The sequence below is a fragment of the Podarcis cretensis genome (genome assembly GCF_951804945.1).
Source record: "Podarcis cretensis genome assembly, chromosome: 8".
Taxonomy (NCBI): domain Eukaryota; kingdom Metazoa; phylum Chordata; class Lepidosauria; order Squamata; family Lacertidae; genus Podarcis; species Podarcis cretensis.
The window spans coordinates 12394815-12422787 of NC_137177.1; the positions used below are offsets into that span (position 1 = coordinate 12394815).

General features: G+C 48.2%; 1 protein-coding gene across 3 annotated transcripts; it reads right to left on the reverse strand.

Annotated features, from left to right (window-relative positions):
* Positions 1-571: 571 nt before the first annotated feature.
* Positions 572-27966, reverse strand: LOC307221281 (basal cell adhesion molecule-like). 3 transcript variants are annotated; one of them, XM_079985706.1, is made up of 9 exons: positions 27843-27966; positions 19062-19209; positions 15922-16046; positions 12285-12486; positions 9331-9473; positions 6350-6515; positions 5016-5151; positions 3757-3861; positions 572-1779 (listed from the first exon to the last, which is right to left on the reverse strand). In XM_079985706.1, exons 2-8 carry the CDS (start codon positions 19138-19140, stop codon positions 3771-3773), a joined length of 942 nt encoding a protein of 313 aa, XP_079841832.1. In that variant the 5' UTR covers positions 19141-19209; positions 27843-27966; the 3' UTR covers positions 572-1779; positions 3757-3770. The 3 variants fall into 3 exon arrangements, with proteins under 3 accessions (XP_079841832.1, XP_079841834.1, XP_079841833.1); XM_079985708.1 differs by lacking the exon at positions 27843-27966 and adding an exon at positions 19369-19533; XM_079985707.1 differs by lacking the exon at positions 27843-27966 and adding an exon at positions 19373-19521 and having other exon boundaries at positions 19062-19207.
* Positions 27967-27973: the final 7 nt, after the last annotated feature.

Sequence of the window (27973 nt, forward strand, 5' to 3'; positions counted from 1 at the left end):
GTAGCTGGGGCAACAGCGGCCTCTATGATGAGTACAAGTTTTGAAGGTTGGACATTTTATTATTGTTTTTATAGGTGTCAGAAACCGCCCAGGATGGCTGGGGAAACCCAGCCAGAAGGGTGAGGTATAAATAATAAAATTAATTATTACAAAGACCAGCACAGTACCATGCGCCAGAGCCGAAACAGACCAAAAGCTAGTTTGCCCCAGCAGAAAAACAGCCGCGGTCGTACAACCACAGAAAGCCGGCTGCAGGTTGGTTTCTTAAAGCTGCAGCCACTGCACCATCCTGCTCACCCTTTGCCCAGGGTGAAGGCGTTGACTGCCGATTTTGCGTGATGTACAGCCTCCGCCTCTGACCTATATGCAGACACAGGGGATGGTGGTGTTTTTACAAGGACTTAATTTCCAAGAGAGGCCTTTTATGGCTCCGGTTCTGGAAGAAGTGGTGAGAAGCCGTGCCCGTCCGTGGCTTGGCTTGGTTTATATCCCCCCTGGGTCCCATGGAGAACACTGGTGATAAAAGGAGGGGGGGGGGGACCCCGGCGCCGCACGCTCCAAACAGCCACCGTTGCAAGATTTTGTTATTTTTTATTTTGATGAAAGGAAGTGCCGGATAGGGGGATATTTAAACTGCGTGCTGCAGAGACAAGCATGATATAACACTCACTCCTCTTTACAACCCATCCCCCACGTGTTAGCATGAAAATAATAGCGAGGAACAACTGAAATTCCAAGGCACATCTTGCCACTTCCTGGTCTCGGAACTAGCACAGAGCTCGAGCGAGAAGGCTCTGCGCGTTTTGGTGCAGGACTGCAGCGGAGGCCAAGGAAGGCACGGAAAGGAAGGACCCCAAGGAACCCTGAGTGGGGGTTACGTTTCGAAGCAAGGAGCAGAACCCCCCTCCCTCCCCCAAAGTGGGAGAACTCCTCAACAATCACTACAGGAACAAAGTGACTACTAATTATTTAGCCTTGCTCTTTGCAGCGTCAGGCAGAAATCCAGAGTCTGCTGCGGAAAGAGATAAAGAAACAGCAATGGCAGGTGCCCCCAAGATGAGAGCTCTCGGAAGGAAGAAATGAGGGGAGCCCCTCTTTGCTGCCTGGGGATTTTAGAAAGTGGTTAAACTTAGCTTAATATTATATTACATATATAATTTATACCATGCCTTTCCTCCCCAAGGGGCCCAGGACGTTCCTGTCCTGGGTGGGATCTTAAAAAAAATTTCAGCCACACTCTTGTGCCGGTTTTCCCTCTCGGCAAGCAAAACAGTCTGTGGGGAACTAGGGGCCAAGTTCTGGCGCAAAGGGGCCAGGTTTATTTGTTTTTAAATCCCGCAGGGCACAGATCTTCTGCAGTGGCTCTGAGCATAACTCTCGCCAATCGACCAGAAGCAAAACCGCTTTCCGAGGCAGCATGCGTCCCTCTGAACCGGAAGGGGCTAACACTTGTGAGGACAAGCAAGAGGTTGAAAAGCAGTCCGCTGGCAGAAAAGAACATCTCAACCTCAAGAAGGGGAGAACTGCAGACAAAGAGCAAGTAACTCAGAAAGGGGAGGGGGGATTCATACACACTTCAGCGTCACCATCGCCCCTTACATTTTTGGTCTCGATAGCTCCAACCTCCCTCCTTCCAAAAAAACCCCAAAACTCAATGACTGCCCCAAACATATACACAAAAACAACCGCTGTACATTGTTAGCATCCCCACCATCCCATAGTTTCCGAAGAAGCTGGATCTTGAAAGTGACAAAGGAAAGGAGGGAGATCCATTTCACCCTGGGAGAAAAGAAAAAAAAAGAGCTGAGGATGTTGTGAAATTTTATGACTGTGGGCTGAGCCACAGCATTGGCACAGTTCCACCCCACTTTGAGTGGCACCTCCCCTCTCCAATGGAACGCAGCAACCAACTGCAGGCAAATAGGGCATTCTCCCTTAGGGGGCCACATGGGGCTCACACACACTTTCCTTTGTGGCATGCTTAGAAAGCACACAGGCCCAAGAGGTTTCCCTCTCGCCTCGCTCCTTCCTGAGGGAAAACCCGCTCTTTAGCGATTCAGAACAAACAGCAATCCAAGGGAAATCTGAACTGCCAATTGCTCTGACTGAGCACTAAAGAGCAGTTTTCCCCCAGGGGAAAAGAAGCAGGACAAAAAGAAGTGTGGGTTTCTTTTGTGATGGTGTTTCTTTTATGACCAGTACAAATTAGCGGCTTCTCTTTCTTGCTGTCCACAGTAGCCATTTTATGCTGGGACCTACAACATTTCTATCAAGGTAAAAATACTGGCACCTTTTTTTCTTTTAACCCCCTCCCCATTAAAAAAAAATAGCTCTGGTCCTGCCACTCACACAAGGCTTGAGAATGAAAATAGTCAATGACAGCCATGTGTTGCTATAGACCTCTTCCCCCATCTCTACAGTGACTCCCCTAATTTTGAGCAGTCCTTCATTACATCTCCGGTTCTCCTATTATTCTGGATCTGTTTCTTCAGCTGCATCCAGTCAGCTGCTTAAATATTTAAACCAGAGCTGGAGGGTAAGGAAAGGTACCCCAAGGAAGTGATATTTTAAGTAGCAACGTGGTAAGTGAGTGCACGTCTTTTAAGCTAAAGTCGCTGTTACGGATTGGGCTGCTTGCAGCATCCATCTTAGTACAGCTGCATATGAGGTGAAGGTTTCTGTATATTTTAACGGTTCTACAGAAATAAGGGGGGGGGGATTTCTGGCAAGTGCCGCTAATCACGCATGGATGAAGCAGTCCTCGTGTGAGACGAGCTGAGGTGAGCACCTCAGGAGGCAGATTTGGGGCAGTGGAGAGGGAGAAAGAACAGGGCACGATCCGCTATATCTGTATGCCCAAGCTATACTCAGGAGGACAGGCCTGAGATGTTTTAACTACCTGAGACGAACAACAAGGTGTCTTCCCATTGCCAAGTACAGAACTAACTGGACTGGAAACTGAACTTTACTTCAATGCTGACAACGGGATGGTGTCCTCTTATCACACCTCAGGGCAGCAGGGTGGCTTAGTGGGTCGAGGGTGGGGGTGTTGTGTGGCACACAAAGCTCTGACCCCTTGCTGCTGCCCCACCTCCCAGCAGCTGCTGCCCAATGTGACTGCCTCACCCTAATAGTAGGGCCGGCCAACTGGTCTTTAAATTGGAGATTAGGGTAGACATGCAATTTCCAAACCAATACGCAAAGCGAATTTCTCCACATTTTTCACGCAGTTGACTTCAACGCTTCCCAAAGGTACACATGAAGAGTTAAGCCTACACAAAAATATGTATATCCAGAGGAATAATACTGAAAATGCATATGAATTTCATGTGGGCTTCTTTTTTTTAAAAAAAAAGTGTTTTAGCAGAAATGGAAAAGGGGGAAATTCAGGAGCAGGGCGGCAGAACGACAGGAAACCAAACCGGGCCGATTCAGCCATTCCTACTTCACCCTTCCCTGAAACCTGTGCCTGCATTACCCTCCTGTGTCCACATGGGGGAGCATTTGCACAGCTGTTACTTACGGATGCCATGACAGATTGCCCTTGATAAATGACCAAGAGGCTGACTGCTGCAAATATTCTCAGGAGGACCCCAGATTTTGCGCTGCTTTCTAGATCCCCTACGGAATTCCGAACTGAGGAGTCATCAAAAACAGGCAAACACCTGCCCCTCCAGGACATTGGACCTTTGCATTAAAGGAAGGGAATGGACAGGAAAGGGGATGGCGTCAGACATCCTTTGCACTTCTGCTGACCTGTGTCTTCTTTATTACATCACCAAGGGATGTGTATCTCCAACGGAGGAAGGCACAGACTCCAGGCTGCCTTTGTAAATTGGGGTACGCTGGCCGGAGTCTTCCCTGGAAAGACAAAGGTGGACAATAGCATTCGGGTTTCATTTTCTCCATCACTTGAATAAGAGTGCAAAACGTTTTCTTTCTTTCTTTCTTTTTAAAAAAAATAAATTAAGCTGCCATAGACTGACACAAAAGTCCAGTGGAGGAGGTTCATCTTTCAGGCTCATTCTACATGTACAGGTTCGTCCGTACGTGTATATTAATGGAACCAATTAATCGCAAGAGGCCCCAAGGAAGGAAGAATTAAACCACCACCGTTTGGGTTGCAACTGGATTATCTGCACAGCCAGGAACAGAGGAAGATGCTTGAGCTGTCCTTTCTCAGCCTGAGGGCCACATTTCCTTCCTCCTGGGGGGACTGCACACCAGAGATGGGTGGGGCCAGAGGCAAAAGTGGGTGGAGCTACAAAAGTAAAAGCTCCCCTTTCATAGTGTGTAAAGGTTTCATACACACAAACCCCTCTCTGTTCACTATATAGAGACAAACAAGAGGTGTTACAGAAATCAAGGACACATTCCACCCATGCACAAATACTTGGGGTGCAAGTATTTGAGGAAGCCTGGGGAGAAGGATCTGGCTAAGGAGATGGAAAACCCCAGGTACCAGAGAGAGAGAGAGAGAGAGAGAGAGAGAGAGAGAGAGAGAGATGGCTGGTTGGCTGCTACATTTGACCCTCTCAGCCTGATCTGTTCCCTGCTCCTGTTTTAACAGTGAAGTAACACCCCACCCAGGGACACGGGTGGCGCTGTGGGTTAAACCACAGAGCCTAGGACTTGCCGATCAGAAGGTCGGCGGTTCGAATCCCCGTGACGGGGTGAGCTCCCGTTGCTCAGTTCCTGCTCCTGCCAACCTAGCAGTTCGAAAGCACGTCAAAGTGCAAGTAGATAAATAGGTAAACCTACCGGCAGGTAGGTAAACGGCATTTCCGTGCGCTGCTCTGGTTCGCCAAAAGCAGCTTAGTCATGCTGGCCACATGACCCGGAAGCTGTATGCCGGCTCTCTTGGCCAGTAAAGCGAGATGAGCGCCGCAACCCCAGAGTCAGTCACGACTGGACCTAATGGTCAGGGGTCCCTTTAACACCCCACCCACCCACTGCAGCAGGGTTACAGCAGACCATTAAGCTCCCCCAGCAATACAACCCCGCAAAGTACTCACAGGCCGGCTTTCTTCTTGGCAGCTGCCCGATGCCGGGGGATCAGGAAGGCAAAGACCAAGATCACCAGCAGTAGCAGCACTGCAGGCAATGCCACAGCCAGGGCCAGCATTGGGGTGCTAAGGGACAGCACGGACTCTGCAGGGAACAAGGCAGACACGACAAAGGCAAGCCAGGTCAGCACCTTCAGCGGAGGGTGCAAGAAGAGGCCTGCTGGATCAGGCCAGTGGTTATTGGTAGTGAATCAGGTGCCCGTGGCAAAGTGGTAAGCAGGACGTGGGGCACTCACCCTCCTCTCCTGCAGTTGCCAGAGGCTGGCATTCAGACGTGTTGCTGCCTCTGACCAGCAGCCCTTTAGAAAAGGAGGACAGGGAAGGTGTGGTTGTCTGGATGGGGGTGGACTCCAATTCCCATCAGCCCTAGCCAGCAAGGTCAACAGTCAGGGATGAGGGGACTTGTAGTAGTAGTAAGCATCATCACCAAGGTTGCTGTTTTTTAGCAGGAACTCAGGGGAACTGAGTTCCTGTACCTTTTAAAAATTAAATAATGATTTTTTTTTGTCTGGAGGCTGGAATGCCTACACCCAATGCCTGAGCCAAAAAAAAAAAAATCAATCATCACATAAATTTGTGGCCCTTTCTAATCCTGATCATTGACTGCTTGAGTTTATTAATCACATGTTACATTTAGCCACTGCCTGGGGCGGGGTGTGTGGCACTGTGACTGGGCCCCCAACAAACAAACAAACTTCTTGGTGAGTTTCCCCCCAGAAAAAAACTAACAACAACAACAACAATGTCCACCTCGACATTATTCTGCCCATGCCTTTGAACCTGCTTTTGCAGGTTGGTGACATGTGTGGACTCCTCTTAGAAACCACACTTTCTGTGTCTGTGTGTTGGGGAAACTAGCTACAGCTGCAAACATGGAGGCTCAGTTTATTTTTGTGGCCTAGCAGCTACCAATGGTCCTGTTAGCAGACATGCCTTTGCCCATGTCCTGTGCATACTGACTGGGACGAAGCCCCCTTGAACCTACAGACGCATTTGGGACTGGGCTATGGTTGTAGCAGTTTGTGATGCTACTGGATTAGTAAAGGTAGAATTCCTGCATCTCAGGAATTTCCATGCCCTTCCCGCTCTGCAATTCTATGATTCTTTGAGAAAGAGGACTTGGGGGGGTAGAGACTGAAGACGGTCCCTGACGATGAAGGTGCTGGCTGCCTTCAGAAAGAAAGCGGGTGGCACAGCCCAGGGCGATGGGGTGCCTGGGGTTCACCCTCTGAAACGTGGGCTCGGGCAGGGCTCTGTGGGTAAAGGCGAAGGGCTGTTCTCACCGAGGGTGAATCCGCGCTCGCTCCCCTCCACGTACAGATGGATCGACTTGCTCTTGGTCAGCTGGGGCAAGGTGGGGTGTTGCGCCCGGCAAGTGTAGGTCCCAGCTTGCTCCCGGTTCACCTTGGAAAGTGTCAAGTCGCTGGAGACCAGAACCCAGTCGTCTCCCTGCAAGAGGGGGCACAGGGAAGGGGGGGGGAAACCCCTATTAAAATTATGAGCACTTTTTAAAAGATCCAAGCCTCCAGCCATTTGCAAACTCAGCACTGAACTAGGCACGGCAAGAGAAGCAGATGCTAAACAGTGAAAACCTAAATCCTAGTCGCGTGCAATAGGTTTATAAAGTTATTCTATTTAAACAAAACAACAACAAAAAATAAAGATTAACTTGCCTATCAGTTACTGCAGCATCTTTACATTCGTTGACACACACCCTTTAACAACACTGGGAACACCTGAGTCAAATACTGCCTGCACTCGTCCCCCGCCCCCTCTTCCGCAATTAAATTTCCTGAAATTAGTGTGCGTTTTTTTACTTTGAGGGTGTGTGTAATAGTTTTAGGGGCTGGGATATCCCTGAGGAGCCAGACGCCCTAGTAGATGAGGGGCAGAGAATGATGACGTAGAAGTTTGGGTTGCAGCCAGAGTAGACCCACTGAAAACAATGGACGTGACTAACTTTAGGCCCAGCCTGAGTAGGATTTAACTGAGACAGCCCTTTTGTCTTTCTAAGAAGGAGTGTATCATTCCCCTTCAGCTTCCCTCAGCACAAAATGTCTGCTTACTGGACTCGCCCCCCCCCCCCGCCCCAAATCGCAAAGTGAGGGGGGAAATGTTGGCCGAGCACATTTGGGGATCCATCTTCGAATCCCCAAATATGTACGACCCACACTTTTCTCCTCACCCTGTGAGGACGTTATGACGATGAGGTAAACACAGGCTTCCTGGATCTGTGTTTTACCTCACAATGCTAACATGGGCACAGGGCCAAGGGGGAGCTGAGGTGACTACGAAGGAGCAAAATTCACAGGTGGAAAGCCACTGTGTTTGGACAAGAAGCCGGTTTCACCTTGAAATGCTCTCCCCTGCGTTCGCACAATGGCTTTAATAGCACTCTCCATCGTCATCATCAAACTATGGAAGTGCAAATAAGGCGAGGGCGGAAAAAGACAATGGACTTGGGTTTTTGACAAACATTGCCTCAGCAGCAGTGAATGATGGTGTGTGCGGGGGGGGGGGGGGTGCAGATTCCAGGAAATGCCCTGTCTGTGAAGAAAAGGGGCAAACATTTGACGTATGTATTGGAGGGTTGGGGCTGGGGGGTCCCTTCCTTCCCTGTGGGGTGAAAATCTCATTGGACTGCCTTGGAATGAAAGTGCGGGTAGGTTCTTCCAAGCACAGAGGGGTCAGGATACTGCAAGTCCACTTTTAGTGGGGGGAAATGACTCCTTTCTCCAGGGTTGCTAAGTAGCCACACTGTTTACCTAGGACAAAACCCAACAGGGTGCATCAACCTCAACAAACTTTTTATTAATATGCTGTGGGTTAAAGCCTCAGCGCCTAGGGCTTGCCGATCGAAAGGTCGGCGGTTCGAATCCCTGCGGCGGGGTGCGCTCCCGCTGCTCGGTCCCAGCGCCTGCCAACCTAGCAGTTCGAAAGCACCTCCGGGTGCAAGTAGATAAATAGGGACCGCTTACCAGCGGGAAGGTAAACGGCGTTTCCGTGTGTGGCTCTGGCTCTGGCTCTGGCTCTGACTCTGGCCAGAGCAGCGATGTCACGCTGGCCACGTGACCCGGAAGTGTCTCCGGACAGCGCTGGCCCCTGGCCTCTTAAGTGAGATGGGCGCACAACCCCAGAGTCTGTCAAGACTGGCCCGTACGGGCAGGGGTACCTTTACCTTTACATATATATATATATATATATATATATATATATATATATATAAACTATATTCTCCAATATAGTGTGCCATTTCAGCTCCCTCTTCAGGGCTAGTTCTAGTATAGCTCTGAGTCCCATTCAAGCATTTTAAGGGAACATGCGAGGGCTTAAACCCAGGAAGGGGACATGTGTCCTTGCACATGCTTCATGCATCCATTTCTCCCTGTTCTTTCCGGACATGTCTGGCTGCATCCCCCCCCCCCCCCCGACACACCATATTTTTAAAACACATGGATCCCTCCCAGAGAATCCTGGGAACCGTAGTTCACTCAAGGTGCTGGGAACTGTAGCTCTGGGAAGGGGGGCAAACTATGCCTTCTCAGGATTCCTTGGGGGAAGCTACGTGCTTTAAATGCCTGGGTGCGAAAGCAGCTTCTGACAGGCTGACCATCCTTACGAGGCGCTTTCCTACTCAACAAAGAAAGGCTGAGGCATGGCCATCTATATGTGTGCAGCTGGCAATTGCGCCCCCCCCCCAACATAGAAATCGTAATTGCCAGCCTTTAATCTTTTTTTTAAAAAAAAAGTTTGCAGAATTTACAAAACCTGAGATATGAGGCAAAATCTTCAGGCACTTTTCTCCACAGTTTTTGAGTGAGAAACTAGCTGGCTCCCAACATTCAGTGTTTTACTTTGGCCCATGTGCCCAGGCACTCCCCTCCCCTACATTAAGCCCCCTGCCCTGCCCCAACCGCACGTTCTTGGCTAAGCGTCCACTTGGATCCCAATAGGAACAGCCAAGGGTTCAAGGGGCCACAGAGTTGTAGAGCTGAGGGTAATCTAGCCCGCCCACCCCAATGCAGGAATCTCAACGCGCAGTCGCCCATCCAATCTGAAACCTTATCGGAGCCCGCTTAGCTTTGCGAAGGTGCTGGCAGCTTCGTCGCCGCGCCACTCTCCACCTGGCAACCAGCCCTGTGCTATTTTTCTTACGCGTTGCAACATGACTTTTATAACACATAAGTAACTGGTCTGTGGGCCAGTGGGCCTTGGCAGAGATAGATTCCCTGGCCCTGCTTTAAAGTGCTAAAGGTCTTCTCACCTCTCGGGTCCATTCGTAGAGCGGGGGCTTTGAAGCACCTGCAGAGCACCGAAGGTGCAAGTCGCTGCCTTCAAGCATCGTGACAGAATCTCCTACTGTCCCACACCAGGTGTTCGTGCGAGCAAGGAGGATGCTGTGCAGATCTGGAGCAGGAGAGAGATTTTAATAATAGTAATAGTAATCATCACCATCTTCATCATCATCATTATAATGCCATCCCTGGGTTTTTATCACCTAGATCCTATTGCTGCTGAGTAAACAAGTAACCTGTGTTGATTGATTGGTTTAAACCGCTAAACATTTTTTAAAAGTTAATATATGTTGTGGTCTTTGAATGAAGGGTGGAACACAGATTTAACAAAATGAATAAACATTCAACAAAATAAATAATAAATATCAGGGCTTATATTGACACATTATTGATATTTTATCATTGTTGTTGTTGTTGTTAATATTCCATAACCACAATTTCAAAGTATTTGCTATAAATATCTCCAGCCTGACCGGGTTCAAGGAACTTTTATATGAAGGCATAAACCTAGGAATTCCAAGCCTGGTTAACCTTTTAAATCTTTCATTTTTCCCTAGCAAAATAATATGAGCAGGAGGAGAGGCTTAAGCAAATGTGCCTTTCTTTCGTTGTCGTCGTCCCCTCTCGCTCCCCTTCCTTTCTTGATATTTTTAGTTACTTCCTCACCCCTTCTTTACTGAGTTTTAGGTGCAAGTTATGCAAAACGAGAGTTTGTGCTGATTGAGCTTTGCTGATAGAATCTACATATAAAAACTCTGTATATGCCAATGTGGCATTAAACAAACAAACAAGCAAACACTACCAGGGCAGCAGCATACAACAAAAGAAAAAAAGTACCAAGTAATCGTGAAAGTGAGTAGCTAAATCAAAATGCTTTAAAACAGTTGCGTAAGATAGGTTTTAGGTCCACTTTAACTTCCTATGCCTCCTGCCCAGTTCAATCCTAGGAATTTCTCTTTAACGAGGGTGCTGCTAATGAAGCCTTGCGGAACTACGTTTCCCAGGATTCCCTGGGAAGAAGGTGATGTTTGTTTGTTTGTTTTTTAAAAAGTCTGCTGCAGGGATATTCCCCAGAGAGATGTTTTAGATTGTGAGAGACAACTTTTAAAAGGCTTCCCCATTCCATTAAGAGCTGCGACGGCCCATGCAGAAAATGACTGAAGGCTTGATCTTCAGTATGTGCTGTCATTTGATGACAGGTCATGCGTGCCCGGAAATACAGAACGTGGGTAATGAGCCGCTGCCTTTACTGTTCCGTTGGGACCAAAGTTTGTAGAATTTGCAAACCCGCACACATATGCACCAGTCCGTGGTTAAATCAAGCAGGCACAGAGCACCAGCACAGACTCTCGCTGTGGCACAAGGGTATCGCAGTAAGCCAAAGTTCGGGAACCTGTGGCACTCCAGATGTTGTTGGGCTCATCACCTCTCATCATCACTGACCACGCCGGATGGGGCTGATTTTATTCAAAGAGGATTTCCGTACCACTTAATCATCAAAAGCTCGTCAGTGGTTTGCATAAAACATGCAGGAGGATTGCCAATAAAAACCAGATATTTAAAAACAAGCTGGCTTAATTCTTTTCTGTATTTAAGATCAGCAGTTTAAAAAATATGCACAGTGGAAATAAAATCAGCGTATTAAAATGCACGCCAAATCTACATGTCTGGATGCGCTCGATTCAGCAAAACGTTGTCGGCAGGCACCAAAAGCAGCCCAATGAAGTCACCTGCCATCAGTGGGCAGGGAGTCCCAAAGGGCAGGTGACGCCACACCGAAGGATCAGCTCCTTGCAAGTGCAGAACGTCATGTGGCACTTGTAAATGTGTCATTTCCACAGATCGAAGTAGTTGAGTGGGCATTATATGGGGGGCAAGTAATCTGATGGGGGATTGGAGTTCAACAATACTGCTCCAACTTGCACCGTCTACCAATTAGTTTCCGGTCAAGATCAAAGTGCTGGTTTTGACCTATAAAGCCTTAAACAGCTCAGGACAGCAATACCCCAAGGACTACCTCTCTCCATATGAACCTACGCAGACCCCAAGATCATCCTCCGAGCCCCTTCTTCGTGTGCCTCCTCCTCGAGAAGTCTAGAGGGTGGCACCACGAGAATGGGCCTTTTCTGCGGTGGCTCCTCATTTGTGGAAAGCCCTCCCCAGGGAGGCCGAGACGGGCGCCTTCATAATGCACTTTTAGGTGCCACGCAAAAGCGTTCCTCTTCAACCAGGTCTTGGGTTGATTGACATCTAATGCCCCTTTAAGATGTGTTGTGTTGATTTCATTGTCATTTTTATGATGTATTTTGTGTTTTTCTTATATTGTGGTCTGAATGAATATATATATATATATGAATGAATATACGGTCTGAATGAATATATAATATTGTGATTTTATGTTTTGAACTGCCCTGAGATCCACAGGTATAGATAGGGCAGTATACAAATTTAATAAGTAATAATAAAATAATAACAACGTCTGTGATGTAAACGATCATGAAGAAGAAGAAGAAGAAGAAGAAGAAGAAGTTTTGATATATTTTATGGGCTCAGGATGCCGTCAAAAGAGGGCTAAGCGTTTCCTGTGTCCTAAGGAGAGAAGTGCTGGTGGTGTTCATATTCTAAATGTGTGTTGACAGGTTGCACGGGCTCAGGATAATTTAGAAAGCACTTTGTTGGTGCTCAGGAGTGCTCTTCTTTATTACTCTTCCATAAAGAAAGGCCATGGCCACAGCTGGGGTGTGTGTGGCTAAGGGAGCGAGGGAAGGGCTGGCACCAACAGTCCCTGCAAGAGGTTACACTCCTGCCAGTTACCTACAGATTGCCAAAGACCAGTTGCAAAGGCAGCCCGCTAATCCTCCCCACCTGCTATTTCTCCATCACCCACTAGGAGCCAGAGGAAAGAAGAAACTTTCCCACGTACATTCCATCTGCAGGTCCAGCTCATTGGAGACAGAGGCATTGTTGGTGCTGTTGGAGCCGGCGCAGCGGTAGGGTCCGGCGTGCCAAGATTTCAGTCCACTGATGGTCAGCTGGAGGCGGCCGTCATCGTAGCTGACGCTGACGTCATAAAACCAGCAGCGCATCTCGCTGGCTTTGTCGAGGGAGATCCAGGAGTGGAGCCACTGCAGCAGGGAGAAGAATGCCTCGCATTAGTCAATGCCCTCTGCAAGGTGGCGCTACCTGAAATGCCAACTGGTGGCGGTGCAAGTCCCCTTCCGAGCACCACCCCACTCAAGCCACACCGACATGGGCTTCAATGCACCCTGGGGCCGTTCAGTGAACGTTAAGGCGTTTTGGTTGGAGACCTGACCATTGTTAAGTGTTGCGTTTGGAGCCTAGGGTGGCACACGGCAATCGGAGCAGCTGCACCGCGGTTGAGCGAGGAAGCAAAGGGAGCCAAAAATAAGGTTCCTTTAGTTGGCCTTTAGTTGTCAGGAGCTTGTCTTACACTTAAGTAGGACCCTGGCAGAGACACATGCCCAACTGGCATGTTCTCTCCCTCCTGGTCGATCGTTCGGGAGCTTCAAAAGCTTTCTTCAGCCTGAACATCACAGCGACTGCTGCCAACAGACATCGGCACACTTAGGGATCTGCAGAGTCTTCGCAGCTTGCATAACAGACCTCAGCAACTCAGCATTTTGGCTAATCTACTTTATTTACATATAAACACGGAGCACTGCAACATGGCTCCCTCTCTCTCTAGCATCATACAGCAAAGAGAAAAAACAAAGGACAATAGTCCCACTTCACGGAACACAGTAACACAAACATCCTGTCTCCATCACTTTCCACTCTGTGGAGTCAAAATATACACCGTCATGTGAAAGACAACAATCCCATGACTGTAATCACGGAGCAGGAATTCTAACAGTGTTCCTGCCATGTATGCCGAATCTGTGGCCTTCTAGATCATGTTAGACTCCAGCTCACATCAGCCCCAGCCAGCATGGCCAACAGGCAGTCAGGAAATAAGAGAGTTGTCATCCCACAGCATCTAGAGGACCAAAGGCTCCCAATCCCTGCTCTAATTGCTGCCATCTTGACTCCCAGCAGCTGCAAGGGCATGGTTCTACTTCCTGGGAACAGTGCCCCCTAGTGGCCACTTGGTGGCCTTGATTATTGTTTTCCCCGGACACTCCCTAATCCTGAGCTGTGGCCTCCCCATTTCTCCCATCTCCTCCCAATCCTGCTTAAGAGCAGCCTCCCATTCCCTCTCCAGTCAACAAAACACCTGTCATAAAGTACCTCCTCCAGAACTCTTCATTGAAGTCTGCGTGTGAGCAGCTTGGGTTTAGCAAAGCCTTTCTTTAAAGACCTTTCCTCCTCATGAACAGCATGTTCACACAACAAACCTGTTTCACTATAGGGGCTGCGAACCAAGAGACTTGAGTGGGCTGGGTAGGCATAGCTGTCAACTTTTTCCTTTTTTTAAGGGAAATTCCCTTATTCCAAATAGGATTCCTTGCAAGAAAAGGGAAAAGTTGACAGCTATGTGGGTAGGGGAGAACCGTCGTTCAAAGAGGAGTATGGATTCTGGGGCAAGTGATTACCAGCCGCATTGCAAATGTACAATTTCTCAAGTTCCGTGAGGGATGTTGCTACAACAAAACTGGGTCCAGACCAATTCTGAAATATACTTGTCCATACTGTACTATCACATGGTTCTTATCCTACCAAATCCTGACTAGTAAGGCTGCACACACCACACATTCAAACCGCACCCCCTCAGAAAACAACCCCACCCAAATCCTGGGAACTGTAGTTTGCTAAGGGTGCAGGGAATTGCAGCACCACAAGGGGTAAACTATCGTTCTCGGGAATCTTTGCAGGGATGGGAAACGTGCTTCAAATGTATAGTGTGTGCTCAGCCTTAGTTACCAATCTCTGTCCTTAGCTTGTTCTTGCCTGAGTCAGAGATGGGCAGCTGTCAGAGGCTACATTACATTTGGGGCAATCCTTTGGGGTTGGGGGCAGAGTAGACATTGGCAGACGGTAGGGCTGGAGCCCAATGTAGGTGACATCAGATAAGTGGGGCCATCCCTTTGTTTCGCTTCCGTTCTGTCGCCCTTTTCTCTCTCTCTCTCTCTCTGCCATTCCCCACCCCCAATTTACATGCTACCCACCACATGAAGTTAGGCTGAGTTACCTGAAACTTGCCCACCTGAGAAGAAGAAGAAGAAGAGTTTGGATTTGATATCCCGCCTTTCACTCCCCTTCAGGAGTCTCAAAGCGGCTAACAATCTCCTTTCCCTTCCTCCCCCACAACAAACACTCTGTGAGGTGAGTGGGGCTGAGAGACTTCAAAGAAGTGTGACTGGCCCAAGGTCACCCAGCAGCTGCATGTGGAGGAGCGGAGACGCGAACCTGGTTCCCCAGATTACGTGACTACCGCTCTTAACCACTACACCACACTGGCTCTCACACTGAGGCCTAGCAAAAGGGTCCTGCCCACATAAGAACCACCGAAATGTAGAATTGGAAGGGACCCTGAGGTCATCTAATCCACCCCCCTTCATTGCAGGAATCTTTTGCCCAGCATGGGACTCAAACCCACGACTCGGAGATGAAGAGTCCCCTGCTCTACCGACTGAGCTATCTAGAATGTTGCCTTTTATACTGGTCTTGTGCCCCAAAGAATCCTGGGAACTTTAGCATGGTGAAGTAGTACTGAGAATTATCAGGTCAGGATCATTATCCCTGTATTGCAGGGAGTTGGACTAGATGGCCCATGGGGCCCCTTCCAATTCTGCATTTCTAGGATAGCTAACACAACCCCACTCCCAGATTCCCTGAGAAAAAGACCTGGCTGTTACAAAGTCCAAAAGGGGGGTGTTGCAGAATGGAGTTCTGCTGATCAGGAGCCTGTCTGCTACATTCCATTATTATGGTTTCTTTTTTTCTATCTCTGTCTCCAGCCACAAGTGAGTCAGCATTCGGCAGCCGCGGCACAGGGCATGCTCAGCCTCCCTTGTGCTGCCCTGGGATTTCCCCATCTCCTGCCCTAGGCTTTTTCCAAACAACAACATTCCACTTCTGCAAATCTTTCAGCCACTTGTCCTACTTGCATTGCTCCTCCGCTGTGTGTGGATGGGGCCCACTTTGGATGCCGAAAAGCAACAGCACGCACACTTGAATTTAGGAAATAACTTTGGACACCCCTCTGGGTGCTGCCCGTTGTACTACAGTGGTACCTCTGGTTGCAAACGGGATCCGTTCCGGAGGCCCGTTCGCAACAAGAATAGAATGCAACCCGCAGTGGCACGTCTGCGCATGCACAGGTTGTGATTTGCCGCTTCTGCGCATGCACATGACCTCATTTTGCATGTCTGCGCATGCGTGAGCGGCGAAACCCGGAAGTAACCCTTCCCAGTACTTCCAGGTCACCGCGGGACGCAACCTGAAAAAACGTATCACGAAGCAAACGTAACATGAGGTATGACTGTATTTGCAACCAAATGTTCCACAACTGCAGCACAGCGCCCCCTATTGAGCAAGCTGCCCATCTCCCTCCTCGCTGCTTTGCCTTGCAATTACGTACATCTGGAAGTTATCCTCACCTTGCTGTATTTCTGGAAAGTGAATCCGCTCATCTCCTCTCCTTCATTGCCCAGGCACTCCATAGTCACGTTCCCGCCCTCAAGGACAGGACCCTCCTGGTCGCTGTGAAGGACGATGGAGACCTCTGGAATTATAAAAGAGGGGATGGCGTGAGATAGAGGCTGCCACCCACACTCTGAGCCAATGGGTCCCCCAAGCTCGTTGCGTAGATCAGCTCCAGCACCCACAACACAAAATTACAATACAATACAAAACAAAACAAAATACATGTCAAAAATAAGAACAGAAACAAACCAATAGTCCTCTGTTCCACAGCACGTTTAAAAGGGCATGTCAGTCAGCCACAGGCCTGGTTGAAGATGAACATTTTTGCCTGGTGCCTAAATGTGTATAATGAAGGCACCAGGCAAAGCACCCCGGGAGAGAATTTCATAAACGGGAGCCACTGCAGAAAAGGCCCCTTCTTGTGTTGACACTCTCCGGACCTTTCGTGGATAAGGCACACGAAGAAGAGATTATGTTATGTAATCCTTGTACATTTGGGGGTGGCGAATCTAAGCCTAGGCTTCCCCCAAAGAATCCTGGGAACTGTAGTTGATTGTGGATCTGTGAGGGTCTCCTAAAGACTTTCAGTCCCTGCAACAAACTACAGTTCCCAAGTTCCTTTGAGGTGGGGTGGGGGAGCATAACAAGTCATTTAAATGTCTGGTGTGGACTTCCTTCTGTGTCATCCTTCCTGCTCTCTTAAGGTAGGAAGGAGAGGTGGTTCCTTCTGTCCCACCTAGGGTCGAAATGCGTCTGGATACAAGGGGTGAGAGGGAGATTATGGAACTCCTTGCCCCATGAAGTTTGGTCAGCTCCTTTCTTGGTTTATTTGTTTGTTGCTAAAGGCCATTTTTCATTCAATTTTTGTTCTACACTGAAAAGCTTTTTGTGTCCTTCATTTTGGTTGGGGAGGGGTTATGGATTTGTTCTGGTCTTTATTATGTGTTTTCGTTTTGTATTTCTGTGCTTTGAACCACCCTGAGATCTTTGGCTGAAGGGTGGTGTACAAATTTAAAATCATCATCATCATCATCATGAAACTAACATTTAAATATATTGAGCAGCCTCAATTGCTGATTTTCTGCTTGTTTTTCTGCTTAGGTTTTTAACTGTCAACACTTTGCCCCCAAGAAACTTCATGCTTGAGATATATACTGAAACTGAAACCTTTAAATGTCTTAAGCAGCCTTGATTAGTGCTTTCAGTTAGGAAGGAAAATGTTTGTTTATATATATACAAACATTTCTACATCTTTGTGTCCCTTTCGCCAAACCATATCTTTTTTATTAATTTATTGCATTTCTCTCCCACCCTTTTTCTCAAAGGAGCTCACAGTGGCATACATGTTTCTCCCCGTTCTCCTCTAATGTCCACAACAACCCTGTGAGGTAGGTTAGCCTGAGAGGCAGCAAGTGACTGACCCAAGGACACCCAGTGAGCTTCATGGCCAGGTGGGCATTTGAACACCTGGTCTCTCCCAGATCCTAGTTCGACACTCTAACCACTACACCACACTGCCTCCTAATCTTACTGACTGCGGAGGCTCAACCTCAGAACTTGTCCCATAGGCCCTTGACACAACCCAGGGGGCAAAACAAGCATGCACAGAGCACCTTCTATGAAAAGATGTGGTCACAGCTTGTGGCTAAGAAGGCATTTTGAATGCAAAAGGTTGCAGGTATCTCAAAAGTCAGGCAGAGAGAGAAGACCCCTGTAGAAAGTGTGGACAGTTGCTGCTGCTAGTCAGCATGAGTAATACTGAGACAGACAGACAGATGGCCTGACTCTGCATTCACTTCCTAGATCCGTTCTCCAAGAACCCAAAGCCAGCCCACACATGTCTACAAGCACTCAAGCAGGCCTGAGCCCAAAAATCTCTTTCAGGAATATTTAGCATTTGCAACCAGTTGTAATCTTTACAACAATCCTGCAAGGAAAGTGACCCCCAAATTTCTAGAGAGGGTGGTAACAGTGGCTGGCTTGTCAAAGGCAGTCAAAAGAGTTTATGGGTATATAAATATTATTATTATTATTATTATTATTATTATTATTATTATTATTATCAAGTGGACTTTTCTGAGTCGTAACACAATCTGCACACACACCATACCTCTAAAACACACTCAAAGGCCTTTTCCCTGCCCGCCACCACAACAGAATCCTGGGAATGGTAGTTTGCCCCTTACAGAACTACAATTCCCAGCACCCTTAACAAACGACGTTTCCCAGGGTTCTTCAGGGGAAATAGTGCTTTGAATGTGCTGTAAAGGTATGCTGTGTGTGTTAAGTCTCCTGGCCACTACACGGGAGATTTCCAAACTGTGCGCCGTGACGCATTAGTGTGTTGGCTGCAGTGTGTAGGTGACCATACAGCTGGCTCAACAAAACACTTCTTGTCCATCCTCTCGCCATCCTCTCATTAATTACAAACTCTGTTTTCGATGCCGATTCTGGGGTGGACTGGCTCTTCCCCTGCCTTACAAGATCTCCCAGCCCAACTGGTCTTACCACACAGAAGCAGAACTAAAGCTTCGTGAGAGTGGGAAAGAAGATTGCCAGCTCTTTCTCACAAGGCCTTCGGCAACAATGTGAAATGCAGAAATCGAGCCAGAAAAGCTTCCAGGCGCTCGCTGTTTCCATGCTGGATTTGGTTACCCACCGGCAAATTCAGGTTGTACAACTTAAAATGAGATTAATGCTCTTGTGCAACAAGTCCAGTTTCCCAAAACTGCAGTGTGGAATAATACTTGCAGACTGAATGCTCAGTTAACAGGAAGCAATCAAAAGGTTTTGCCTGCAAAATGTCAAGCTGCTACATATGTGTCCATCTCACTCAGCGCTGCCCACTCCTACTGGCAGCAGCTCTCTGGGGTCTGAGGCATGTACATCCCATCAACCACTTTCTGATCCTTTTAAATGGAGATTCCGGGGATTAACACCCCCCTACCTTCTGCATGCCAAGCACCCGCCGTACCACCCTGGCCTCCCAAAGCAAAGGGGCAGGAGGAGCACGGGGCAGTTTTAAAAGGTGGGCCAACAAAGTGAATTCCGCACCGGCTCCTTGTTTTCGAGAGTGCTGTGCCATTCGACTCACCTGCCTGGCTGGTGCGCAGGGTCACAGCCAGGCCAGCCGTCACCAGCCAGAAGAGCTTCTGTTGAAACTGCGCCATCATCGCCCTGCTGCCTGCTTGCCTTCTGTTTTGGGTAATGAGAAAGTTCCCTCCTCCGTTTCCTGGTTCGCTCTTAAAGAAAAAAGAAGCGAGAAAGCCACCGCGTTAGCAGCCTCGCACCCGCGCGTGGGAAACCGGCCGCGCTTAACAGAAGAAGGAAGTGGGGCGCTCTGGCTGCACCCCCGAAACAAACCGTCTCCCCAACCTCTGCTTCCCCTGCGCACCAAGCACCAACCTCTCTCTTCCCCTCTCTCTCTCTGTGTTTCTCCCCCCACGAGACCGAGAGGCGTCTCTGTACTTGTTTGCCCGCGCCAAAGGGGTGGGGGAAGAAGTTAATAACAAACTAAACCGGAGCGGCCAGTTGAGGAACTGAAGACGCAGCTCCGTCGACGCGCACGCACAGAGAGCCGTCGGGGTGTAAAGAAGTTCAAGCACAAAAGGCACAAAGAAAGTGCGACAGGAAAGGAGGTGGGGGGGGCAAGGGGCGGGGATGAGGTAGAGAAGGCAGCCGGGAAGTGAAAGGTAGCGGGGCAGGGCGCGCTGCGTCTCTCTTTGCCCCAGCACCGACTCACCCGCCGGCGCAACAGTGCTGGAGCTGGTCTGCTGGCGCGTCCCTAACCGAAGGCGCAATTCTAAATTCTAAGTTCTTGCAGACGCGGGGGAAGATAGTCGCGCCACCAGAGCGCAAAGGTGGCTGCGGTGGGTGAAAGTTCCCTCTCCTATTCTTGCGGCCAACCACAACTTTCGCAACCGGCCGACAGGAGAAGGAGCTAAATCTTAGGGGTGGGCATGATTAGTCTGAGAATTTGGGGAGCCCCCCCCCCACGCGCGCACACCAGGAGAGTCCGATGGTGTCACCCGTAACCGGATCAGGCGGCTGTTCTCCGCATAGGAAATTACGGAGTGGTGGGAGGACGACGCAAAGTCTACGACTTCTTGTAACTGCAGGCTGTTAATTTTTTGGCAGTCTATAATAATTCCCCTGGTGGGGTGGGCCTGTTGGAGATGGGGCGGGAGGACACGTTTCGGAACCGAACCCTCGTAACAAATTGCTTTGTTTGCCCGTTTAACTTTCGCAGACGCAGCCTTCGCATAGCAGAGCAAGCAGACAGGCCCGGAATCCCCTCCTCCAGGAAAGGGCAGGGGGTCTGATTATGACAGCCCCTCTCAAGAAAACTGGGCAAAGAGCAGTGAGATTAACAGAGCAGAATAAATTTGCGTGGTGGGGGGCAGAATCTGTGATCGAATCTCAAGGCTTGAGATGCTGAGATCTTGGCAAGACTCAGACCCCTGAAGCGATGTGAAAGATCGGGTTTCTCCACCTGGGGAATTTCCACTTGGACCTTTGGCCTCGCTTGCCGCAGGGAAGCTGCTGAAGTTTTTGCGCAACCTGACTCTTCATGCACGCACATCACACAAAGGTTTTCCCCTCAAGTGTTTTCTTTGCTTTGGAGAACAAAGTCCGCAGCTGTGCAGAAATGAAAGTAAAACTGGCCCCAGTCTCGCACAACATAAACGTTCAGAGTCGACATTTCCTTCCCAACCTTTACAGCAGCCGGATCACAAAGACTCTTAAGAATGACCTTGGTGCGATTTTTTTCTCTCATACTGAACACTGGACGTGCCAAAACAGTCTTCAGGCGAACGAACGCTTTTTCTTTTCTTTTTTTAAAGCATTAGTGTGTTTCACATGTTCATTTTACAGAAATGCGTTCCCCTCCATCATATGTGCAACAAGGGAGTCGTGTTCTAGAAAGTAATGTAAGCCCATTGCGGCTGAAAAGTCACAAATGGGCTGTGCTTCTGTATTAAACGGAGAGCTCCCCTGATTCTCAGCAGAGTGGTACAGTCTGGTCCCTAGCGCCTCTATAGTTAAAGCCCTCTATTGGGCCATATTCTCTTCTAGGGAACCTTCCCAGGGCCACATGGCCATGATGGGCAGGTTCAGAGACAAAAGAGGAGCGGGTGCACATTTTTCCTTCGTACAGTAGACTTAATTTCTACACAAGCTCGGACACCTCTCTCCTGCAAGAGGCACTATCACAGTTCAAGGACACATTCCAGACAGACAAATAGACCCAAGGGGTGAAGCAGGCCAGTGAGGGGTGGGGTCTGGCGGGGAGTAGGGATGTGAGCCATGTGACCTGCAAAGAGTCCTGAGCAAGTCCGGACCAAGATATTTTGGCACCTGATGTGAACCACAAAATGCTTCCCCTCCTCCCCACAAGGGAAGGAGTGAAGATCTACGTCAGGAACAAGGGGGGAATGAAGATCTGCATTGAGATCTGCTGCCCCCGTGGATCCTGCCACCTGAGGCAGTCGCTTCACTTTGCCTCATAAGTGGGCCGGCCCTGGTCCCAAGGCCCAAACAGAGAGGCCTGGAGTGCTGCATTTGGACCCCAGGCATGACTTTTTTACCCCTGATCTAGATCTGCGTCACTGAATGGTTCAATTCAGACTCTTCAGTGGCCAAAGGGTTGTCCCACTGCGAGTCCTAGAGTAAAAGGAGCTTTCTGTAATGGACAGAGGCACTATGGAAACAAGCAAAGCTGTGCTAGCTTAGGAACGTTAAGAAATGTAATTTATGTTTCAAAGATACAGTATTGCCCCGGTCCTGGACAGCCATGCTGGCTAGAACTGATGGGAGTTGGAGTCGTAACGGCATCCGAACGTCCACAGCTTCCCCCCACTCCTCGTTCAAGGACTGTTTTGTCCCCAGATGAGGTGATGGCTGCTGGCTGGGATGGGTCTGGGTCTGTCTGTGGTTCTTACCAACAACAGTTATTTGGAGTTCCCATGTTCAGAGGCCGTGTACCACTTAATTAGCTTGCCCGGGTGCAAAAGGAGACAGGACTTTGGCACCTTGAGTAGCTGCATAGTAGAGGAAACTTCAGCAGGTTTAAGCATGCACAGCAAGCTCTCCCTTCTGAAATCCCCTCTTCATCAGAACTATTCAGGGCACAAGAACTCTCTCCCCTTTTGCACCCAGATGCTCTAGGTGGGATGCAAACTTTGACCAAGCCAGGAATCCAAGTCACTTCACTCCGTGCCCCAATAGGTAAATAATAATAATAATAATAATAATAATAATAATAATAATAATTTATTTGTACCCCGCCATCTGGCTGGGTTTCCCAGCCACTCTGGGTGGCTTCCAACAAAGATAAAAAATACAGTGGTACCTGTAAGAACAGTTTCAGGTTAAGAATGGCCCTCCGGAATGAATTAAGTACTTAGCCCAAGGTATTACTGTACATTAAAATGTCACACATTAAAAACTTCCCTAAATGGGGCTGCCTTCAGATGTCTTCTAAAAGTCAGGTAGTTGTTTATCTCTTTTACATCTGATGGGAGGGCGCTCCATAGGGAGGGCGCCACTACCAAGAAGGCCCCCGGCCTGGTTCCCTGTAGCTTTGCTTCTCGCAGTGAGGGAACTGCCAGAAGGCCCTCGGTGCTGGACCTCAGTGTCCAGGCAGAATGATATGGGTGGAGATGCTCCTTCAGGTATACTGGGCTGAGGCCATTTAGGGCTTTAAAGGTCAACACCAATACTTTGAATTGTACTTGGAAACGTACTGGGAGCTAATGTAGGTCTTTCAGGACCGGTGTTACCAGTCTAGCTGCCACAACCCTCACAGTGCCCCCCCTGCATAGTACATTGTGAGTGAAATGGTTCTGGCATGTGTACATAGATACACAAATGAACCCACACCTGTGTAAACCACCCATCCCTTCTTGGGAGGAGAAGGCTTGTACATAGGGAGCTGCGTTATACCGAGTTACATCAGTATGGTATAATTCAGTGTTGTCTACACCAGTAGGGAGAACCTGCGGCCCTCTGGATATTGTTGGACTCCAATTCCCCTCAGGTAGCATAGCCAACGGTCAGGGGGTGATGGGAGTTGTAGTCAGGCAACCCCAGGAGGGTTGTAGGTTCCTCATTCCTGGTCTACACTGACTGGCTAGGATTTCAGGCAAGGATCTTTCCCAGTTCTACCTGGAGCTGTCAGGGATTGAACCGTGGAACCTGCCTGCAACAGATCTACAGCCCTCCTCCTAGTAGCAGCCAGGGTGACCAGATACAAAAACGGAAAAGGCTCCTGTAGTCGTAGCAGTTGTGCAGAAGGTTTGCCACCTGCCCACCCTGCTAACTAGTCACTCCCCTCTGTGGCTCTTGAAGGAGATTCATTTACCTGCAGCATGCCAGGCTAGGTGCAGACCAGGAAAGGGGTTCTGAGGCAGGAGGGGGGGGGCAGGTTTAGAGAGCAGAGAGAGTGGCAAAAGCAGGGAACCCAACAAGCGAAAGGAACCAATCATGGCTGGAGCAGCCAGATACGAAGCGAAATGGTGCTCCTGCGCCAGCAATAACTGCGTTGAAAAGGGTGTCACTTGTCATGCAGAAGGGGCAAGTTGTTCATGTTCAAAGAGGGAATTTGAGCAGGTGTAGCTTGTCATGCAAGACAAGCTGGCGCTCTGTCATCTTTTGCATCTGGTACCCTACACTGAATACTAATGAGAGAAGACTGTTGCCATCAGGCCCTGGCTGTGGGCTTTCTGGAGTTGCCTGGTTGGCTACCGTGGGAAGGAGATTGCTGTGTTATATAGGGATAGTCAGTGTGGTACCCTCCAGATGTTGTCAGCCTCCAGCACCCATCAGTTAACATGGCCAGTGGTCAGGGATGAGAATTAAAGTCCAGCAACATGTGGAGGGCGTCAAATCGGCTACTCCTGCTGTATTAGATGCCATAGTGGGGGCCATTCACACCATAAGATGAAAGCGCTATGGTACCACTTTACAAGGTCATGACATCCACCAAAGAATTTTGGGAGCTGTAGTTTGTTAAGGGCATTGGGAATTGCTAGAAGACCTCCTATTCCTCTCATGGATATATCATTGCTTCCCCCCAAAGAATCCTGGGAGCTGTAGTCTGTTAAGAGTGTTGAGGGTTGTTAGGCCCCTGTTCCCCTCACGGAGATATCATTCCCAGAGTTGTTTACAACTAATCCCTTTTTGCAGGGAACTCTGGGAATTGTTGCTCTGTGAGGGGAATAGGGGTCTCCTAACAGCTCTTTCCGCACCTTTAGCCAACCTGGAATTCTTCCAGACCCTCCAAGTGTCCTTATTTTCTAAGACTTACAGAAGCCGTCCCGGTTTCTGATTTCATTCCAGAAGGTCCTGCTTTCCCTTAGGACCGTCCCTATTTTCATTGGAGAAATGTTGGAGCTTATGTTCTTCCCCCTACAATTCTTTGCTGGAAGCCATGACTGTTTAAAGTGGTAGCATAGGGCTTTTAGTGTAGGGAGTGAACGTGGCCTTGGTCTTATGTAGAAGGGCTCATTTTCATGAGCAGCAAAATACAAGCAGGCTGGCATTTGAAAACCAAGCAGCCAGCTGGAAACCTTGGGCTCCTTCCACACAGGAGGCTACTGTAGATTCTCTGCTACTCATGCAAGCAAAGGAGACTGTGCTGGCCAACATCGTAATTCAAGTAACAGCGAAGAGAACACCACGCAGTTGGCTAAACTTAAATAATAGCTGGCACACGTATGTAGACAAAGTTCCATGTTTTTTCAGTGTAGTCCTGTGCATGTCTACTCAGAAGTAAGCCTCACTGGGTTCAGTGAGACTTACTCCCAGGTAATGTGTGTATGGGGGTTGCAGCCTTCAGAGGTTACTCAGGTAATTCACTCCTGGACTGGGTAAATATATGGCTGCTCACTCACTGGGCATGAGACCAAACCTTTGCTTTTTACTTCACTCTTACAGTGTGGGTATAAGTGGACTTAAAGTGAGTTAAGGTCTGTAGGTCACACAGTTAATGGTACATATGTGACCCTAGTTTTAAGATGGATTGGATTGGATGCCAACCATCTTGGGCTAAGAGCAGTGTGAGAAATTTTGGGGTGTGGAGATACATGCATCAGCCCATACCTTCCAAGATTTCTCCAGTGAAAATTGGGACATCCTATTTAACAACAACAACAACAACAACAACAACAACAACAACAACAAGATTTATACCCCACCCATCTGCCCCAACCACTCTGGGTGGTTTCCAACATATATAAAAAACATAATAAAACATTAAACATTCACAAACTTCCCTATACAGGGCTGCCTTCAGATGTCTTCTAAAGGGTGCACAGTTACTTATCTCCTTGGCTTGCAGGGGGAGGGGGGGTCGCATAACTCCATACCATCCAACATTTCTCTGGTGAAAATAGAGATGTCCTAAGGGAAAGCAGGACATTCTGGGATAAAATCAGAAAATGGGACGACTTCTGTAAATCCAGGACTGTCCCTGGAAAATAGGGAAACCTGGGGGGGTCTGTATGACCCTCTCCCTGAGAGCATGAGAGTTTCGTTGCTGCGATTACCAGCCTACCACCACTGAAACTTCCTTCCATTTATTTCAAGTATTATAAAGTACAAGGTAACTTGGTTGTTGCTATAACCTTGAGAATAACCATGTGGGAACTGCATTTGTCCTAGCCAGGCTAGATAAGGCACAAATGTATTAAATTCTCCTTCGAAATAACAGTAAGAACTTTATACCATTATCTGTGCAAAGTCAACTAAGCCAAGAAAACTGTGGGAAGCTTTCCAGGACAGAGAGACAGAGACAGAGGAGGAAGAGATAACATGAGGCACTTACTCCAGCTGGACCCTTTGCCTAGAAAGCCTACCATTTATTTGTTTAGTTATTTGTTTAAGCTATTTTTATTCCCACCCTGTTACACAAGAAAAGCTAATCAGAGCGGCTGACAAATCCGAAGGTTCCTGTGTCATCTGTCGGCGCAGCAACGGTGAATTAAATAAAATCACAAGCATTAGCAGGGATCAACCAACATGGACTAGCGGAAGCAGCCCTGTTAATGTATTGGGCCACTGGTTGGTGACAAGGGACTGTTTTGTATTTATATATCATTTCAAATATTTATAGCCCATTTCCCATTTCAAGCTAACATTCCCAAAGCGGCTCACGCTAAAAACACAGAACAATCACTGTAAGGCAACATAATAAATAACATTATCATCATAAAAAAAAGAGCACGGGACAATCACCATAACAATAGATTTAGAAGCTTAAAAGAGAAATCATAAAAATGACAGAAGCAGCATAACAATGAGAAACCCCAGATAAAACAGTGATTACAGGAATGCGATATGAATATCCCATCAGCTCTGAAAATCCGTGTTCTGCCAATATGCCCAAATGGAAGCACCCTAACTTAGCACCTAAACCTTAAGAAAGTGGGTGTAAGGGTGGGTCTACTTGGGGAGGCCATTCTAGCAAATAGGGTGGGAGATATTGCGGGGAGAGGGCGGGGCGGAGACTCTTTTCTGAGGTATCTCTTCTGGGATGCTCACTCTTGGAGTCATTTTTCAAAACTGGGCTTGCAATACGTCTTTTTGTTTATCTTGTTTATGAAAGTATCACCCTCTCGTAAGACATCAGGGAGGTGTACTGCAAAGAGAAAACTTAAAAAGCAATACCAAAAGATCGTTAAAATGAAATAAAACTTTTGAACAACTGCATAGACCTGTGGGCATTTTTTTTTAAAAAGCCTCCAAGAGACACCTGAAAAGCAAGTGAAAAGCAAGGATGCCTGCTGAATCTCTGCTGGAAAAGTATGGGAATGGAGAAACTTAAATGTCCAACTTCTGGCTGAGGTAAGCTGGGCCTCTGCAAGATGGGGGTAGCCTTATTGCTGCTGTTGTTTACATTTGTTGTTTTTGCAAAAAAGAAAATATCAAAGCAACTTAACAAGATAAAATATGATATTGTTGCTATGATGATTACTAATACTTTTATGCCTTCTCACACACTCTTCACCAGGAGATCCTAGGGCAGGTTACAACAATTTGACAACAACAGTACAGTGATTAGAAAACAGAGCATTAAAAGGTTTAAAACATCTGACAATCGAGATACTAGGGTGGATCCAAATCTATATAGCTCAGATGTCAACAGCCAGGGCAAATATTTGCATATTTAGCATTCAACAAAAACTACAATGGTACCTCGGGTTACAGACGCTTCAGGTTACAGACCTGGCTAACCCAGAAATAGTACCTCAGGTTAAAAACTTTGCTTCAGGATGATAACAGAAATCGTGCTGCGGTGGTGCAGCGGCAGCGGGAAGCCCCATTAGCTAAAGTGGTACTTCAGGTTAAGAACAGTTTCAGGTTAAGAACTGACCTCCGGAACGAATTAAGTTCTTAACCCGAGGTACCACTGTACATAACTAAGGTGGCAGATTCACCTTTGTGGGGAGGGAATTCTGCAGCTGAGGGGCTACCACAAAGAAAGCCCTCTCCTGGGCCTGCCACCCCCTGAACTTCTGAGGGCGGCAAAACTGTCCAGGGACCCTCACCCCTCACCTCTGACAATCTTAACACCCAAGAGTGTCTGTAGAGAAAGCGGCTGTTTTTCAGATATTTGGTGCTGATGTCGGTTTTTTTAGGGCCTCAGGCATGAATATGGGCACCTTCATAGTAAAACAACAGTGGTCACAGCCCTGTGTGAGGTGTTCTCCTCTGCTCTGAGCTATTAGAATCAACACTGCAAGAGCTGAGGAGCCGCAACATCCGCTTCAGAGTGGTTTTGTGTCATGAGAATTCTTGTGTTTGTGCACACTATAAGGAAATAACCACTCAGGATATCCCCTGGCTACCCACAAACAGCAAGAAGGAAACTGACCGCTTAAGAGGGAAAGGAGAAGCTGGGCCCATCCATCACCACCTTCACATGGAGGGACTGGTTTGTTGCACCCCAAGTGGGCTGGGCAGCTGCTGGCTCCGTCCTTTCCTTAGAAATCTATGAGTCCCAAT